The sequence below is a fragment of the Galeopterus variegatus genome, unplaced genomic scaffold, assembly GCF_000696425.1.
Source record: "Galeopterus variegatus unplaced genomic scaffold, G_variegatus-3.0.2 Scaffold3274, whole genome shotgun sequence".
Classification (NCBI taxonomy): domain Eukaryota; kingdom Metazoa; phylum Chordata; class Mammalia; order Dermoptera; family Cynocephalidae; genus Galeopterus; species Galeopterus variegatus.
Window position 1 is genome coordinate 32613 of NW_007729385.1, and position 4744 is coordinate 37356.

General features: G+C 53.4%; 1 protein-coding gene across 1 annotated transcript in view; it reads right to left on the bottom strand.

Moving 5' to 3' along the window:
- PRKAG3 (protein kinase, AMP-activated, gamma 3 non-catalytic subunit) overlaps nucleotides 1-4288 on the bottom strand; it is an 8036-nt gene extending 3748 nt beyond the window's left edge. The window contains exons 1-8 of the mRNA XM_008584486.1: nucleotides 4254-4288; nucleotides 3628-3667; nucleotides 2983-3138; nucleotides 2208-2614; nucleotides 1119-1200; nucleotides 643-701; nucleotides 478-523; nucleotides 210-264 (exon numbers count right to left, since the gene is read on the bottom strand). Of these exons, the coding sequence (XP_008582708.1) occupies nucleotides 210-264; nucleotides 478-523; nucleotides 643-701; nucleotides 1119-1200; nucleotides 2208-2614; nucleotides 2983-3138; nucleotides 3628-3667; nucleotides 4254-4286 (878 nt within the window). The 5' untranslated portion in view covers nucleotides 4287-4288. The remainder of the gene's footprint in view (nucleotides 1-209; nucleotides 265-477; nucleotides 524-642; nucleotides 702-1118; nucleotides 1201-2207; nucleotides 2615-2982; nucleotides 3139-3627; nucleotides 3668-4253) is intronic.
- Nucleotides 4289-4744: the final 456 nt, after the last annotated feature.

The window sequence follows — 4744 nt, forward strand, 5'->3', positions numbered from 1 at the left end:
GGGGGGGGGGGAGGTGGTAGGAGCACTGAGCCTGGGGGCAGCCTGGGGAGAGACACCCTCCATCCCAGCCCCCTAAAAAGGAGGACAGGGCACCCAGGCTGCCTTGTCTGTCCTCTACCTAGGATGACCAGGCAAGTTCAGAGCTGAGTGGGACTGGGGAAAGGGACTGTGCAAGAAAGAGGCTCAGGTGGCTGGGTGGGGATGTTTACCTGTCATTGGGACAGATGGAGACCAGAGGCTTGAAGCAGCCTTGAAGGTAGATTTCTGCGGAAAAATTTGGAGTCAGGCCAGGGGAGCTGGCACCCTGCTTAACCCTGCAGTCCTCAGGCTTCTTCCCTTCCCTCAGGCATCCTAAGGCTCCGCCTCACCCCTCCCCTGTTCCTCCAGGAGATCCCCACTGCCCTTCCTCTGCCTCAGGCCCTTGGTCCCCCACACCCCACCTCCAAGCCCCTTTCTGGGTCCCCTCTCCTTGTTTACCTCTCCAGGTCTCTATCTTATGTTCTTCAATCTCATAGATCTGGACCTAGAGACATGACAGGACTCTAGAAGTCAGATGTGGGCCCCTCGGGCACCAGGCTCCATGAAGGCTCCCCTCTGCCCCAGCCCATCTGGGTGACCCAGGACTCCCAGCCCACTCCTCACCAGGGGGGACCTGTAATAGCGGTGCAGCACCAAGATGAAGTCTGTGATTGTCAGCATCCCTGTGGGTTGGGAGGGGGAGGGCCAGGAGGAAGGTCAGCCTGGGACCTGTGGGGGGGAGGCCCCCTGCCCCACTCTGCCAGTGTCCTTACACTGAGACAGGTGGGAATTGTGGAAAAAGGACAGTGGGGCAGCTCTCCTGTGCCTGAGAAATGGGGTTCTTTATTTTACACCCCCCTCCAATTTCTCTCTTCTTCCCTCTCTCTTCCCTATTCTCTTATTTCTTCCTCTCCCCTTTCTCATTGGCTACTAGCACTATGGCATGCAACCAAAGGTGGCAGAGCTGGAAGTGGTCAGCTGGTCACAACTATTCCATAGATGGGGGGATTGAGCCCCAGGGTCCCCCAGCTGGCCACCACAAGACCCAGAAGTAGACTTCCCATTCCCCACCCAGCCCCACCTCCCCAGCCCCTGCTCACCCACAAAGCTCTGCTTCTTGCTGTCCCACAGGGGCGCTGCCCGCAGCCCGTTGGCCACCAGGGCAAAGAAGGCCTTCTTGATCTGAGGGTGGGGGAGATCAGATGAGCGTGTGACCCAAGAGTCACCCTCCCCCCTCACTGCCCCTCGGTGGGCAGTCCCTGTCTACCTGCTGTCCCAACCAGGGTCCTTCTGTGGGACCTTCTCCTGGGTCCTCCTCTACACGAGCTTATCTCATTCATGGCACACACTAGACATGATCATTGTTGGGCGTATTTGATACATAGGGCTGCTTGTGGCCAGAGCAGAGGGGCCCCTCACTAGGTGCACCAGAGTGTAAGAAACTCTAATTTAGTGTGTAGATGCAATGTAATTTTTGCTAATCTAAGTTGTTATTTACATAATATTTGCATATTTAAATATTTTTTTCTCTAAATACATTTTGTATTGACTCATTTTGAGCCTCATCCTAAACAATACTATCCGTACACACTATTTATATTTTTCTAAACATGTTAAAATAAACACAAAGCTACTGAAATAAATGTTTATTTATGAACCAGTAGAATCAAATCACGTACTGTAGGCAACACATATACCACGCTTTGGGAAACGCTGCTCTATGATAAGAATAGAATCACAGACACTTTGTAGCTTAGTCTCATGTACCAGAGCACATCCTATTTTTCTGTTACCAGGAGACTCCTACTCTGTCCTAAGCGACTCTCCAATGTCTTACACATAATTTGCAGTTTGTAAAATGCTCTCATGTTACACTGGGTTGTCCTAAGAATTCTCTGAAACATAGGGCAAAGCAGGCATCCCAGTCCCCATTTAGAGATGAGAGAGGTAAAGTGACTGACGCAAGGTCCTACAGGCATTAAGTGGCAGAGCTATGATGACAATTAGGGGGTGCTCACAAAGAGAAGAAGCCCTTCCTCCCCCCAGTAGTCTCCATGGTGCTAAGAAAGAGTCTTGGGGAAGACTTGCAGGGGGACATGGCTTGGCAGGGCACCCTGGAGGGATGACAGGTGATAACAGCACTATGAGGGTAGAGACTGAGCTCGGGTGGGGCAGAGCTGTGGCCTCACCTGCAGTGTGGTGTCGAAGACGACCAGCTTGGAGCTGGTTGCCATGGCATCGTAGCAGGTGTGCTCCTGCATGAAGTGCATGTAGACCTGGGCCCCTGGCTTCTGTAGCTCATCGTCCCAGCCCAGCCTGGGCAACAGGGCCTGGGGGGATGGGCATGGGGCAGGCTTCTCTTCCACCAGGCCTCTGAGCTCACACTCCCAGGCTTCTGTGTCCGGGAGCTCCATGGCCAGCTCCACATCATCTGTGCTGGAGCCCTCAGCTGAGGCTGCACAGTCAGAGGGGTGAAAGTCCCACTCTGTTGGTGGGGTGTCCACCCTGGCCAAGGGAGCAGCTTGGGCCAAGGGTGTGGCCTTGAAGAATGTGGCCTCCGGCCTGGTGGACTCAGCAGCTGGCCTGGACTGGGGACCTGTTGCGGGGAGGAGGGGGAGAGGACAGTAACTCCTTCTTCCAAAGTATTTTCTCATCTGCTGTCTCCGTTGATCTCCCAGCAGCCTTGGGAAATCTGGATGCTGTAACCCCATTTTGCAGGTGAGAAGCCAGATCACAGAGAGTCACACCAGGTAGTGGCTCTGTCCCATCTTTCTGAGCTGGCCTCACTGGGCTCCTGGCTCTGCAGTGCAGTTGTTCTCTCCCATGTGGGGAGACTGAGGCCACAAGATGAGGCTTGGGTCTAACTCTATGTTATAAAAGGATCCAAGGCACAGGCCTGGCCCCAGGCTCTGGGACTTCCCACTGTCACGGCTCCTACCTCCCCAGAATTGGTGTTGGCCTCACCTTCCCCCAGACCTGGTGGCTCCCCTTCCTCTACAGCCTCCTTCCTTGTCCATCTCAAGGCCTTGGCCCTTCGTTTCTCATGGATTCGTTCTGAGCTGGTGGTCACGGCCAGTGATGGCCACGAAGTGCTGTCTCCTTGCCCTAGGAAGCTCATCTCTGGAAGGGGGAATGGGGCCTGTTTGGTTAATAGGGAGTAATACAACAAAATCAATTAAAGTGTTATTAATAATAATATTTAATATTTACAAGCTCCCAAAGGGCTTTTCTTCTACATATTTCTCAAAACTCATAGCAGCCTTAAAAAAGAGGCATCATTTTCATACCTATTTTACTAGTGAGGGACCAGAGAAATTCAGAGAGATTAGGCAATTTGCCACATATCATACAGCTAGTAAAAGGTAATGTCAGGACTGGGTCCAAGTCTTCAAACTCCAGACCCCTCCTTTCTTCTGAGAAGAGGAAAGAGGCGGTGAGAGAAACACAGCTGGGGAAAGGAGGAAGCAGAAACAATGAGGAAGAAAGAAGGCCAAGGAGAGGAGGACAAAAGCCAGGCTGCTGGGTGGGGGTGGGGGGTAGATTGGGGTCCCAGAAAAGCGGGGAGGAAGGAAATGGGGGAAGAAGCGAGGCCACGGGGAGTCTGCCTACCTTGGTGCTCAGGCCCCCCGAGGCTGTTCCAGGACGTTGTCTGTGGCGAGAAGAATGCTAAAGGGGGGAAGATACCTGCATTCCCCAACCACAGGTCCCCTCCTCACTGCACACACACACCCACACCCATCCATACACTCAGACACATACAAACAGACACAAACATACACGCACACTCAGACACACGCAGACACATACAGCCATACACAAACACACTCAGACACACAGAGACATACACAAACACACACAAACACACACTCAAACACACACAGACATACATGAACACTCAGACACACACAGCCATGCACAAACACACACTCAGACACACACATCCATACACAAACACACACACACACTTAGACACACACAGACATACATACACACTCAGACACACACAGCCATGCACAAACACACACACAGAAACGTAATATCCAACCACTCCCAGACACACACGGAATCATGTCCACTCACAGTCTGTGTACACAGACACCCACATGCTCATATACACAGAGAAAATCCAGATCAAACACATACCAACAGACACACACGCACACACACATTCACAGTTGTGCTGTCAATCCTCTGGCCTCAGCTGCTCCTGCTCTAGCCCCCCGGGACCCCTGTACCCTGCGTAGTGCGTGCTCCAGCTCAGGCTCCATACGGCCAGCTGCGACCAACAGAGAGCAAATGCGTGACACTGTGGCTGGGCAGCACTATTCTGGGCCCGGCCCCTGGCACCCTGCCCTGTCCAGATCGGGTTCTCTCTGATTGGGTGTCCGGCAGCGGGGAGGGAGGGGTCCACCCACTCAGCTACTCCATCCAGCCCAGCCGCCTGGGGGCGGGGTGGGGAGGGAAGGGGCTCACCTGAGAGTCTTAATGCCTGGTCCTTGGCTGCCTCCTGGGTCTCTGAGGACAAGCCAGAAGGACCCTGCTGGGGAGAGAAGGGGCTTGGAGCACTGTTGAGGCCTGGGCGCTGGCAGGAATCAAGCTCTCAGAGTCCTAGGTTCCTTCTCCAAGGACTCTCTCATCTTTGTTGGGCATCAAAGGAGTGAAAATGGAGGCGGGTTGAGCTTAATTTTCTTCCTTATACACATTTCAGTAGAGGGTAGTGCTGGAG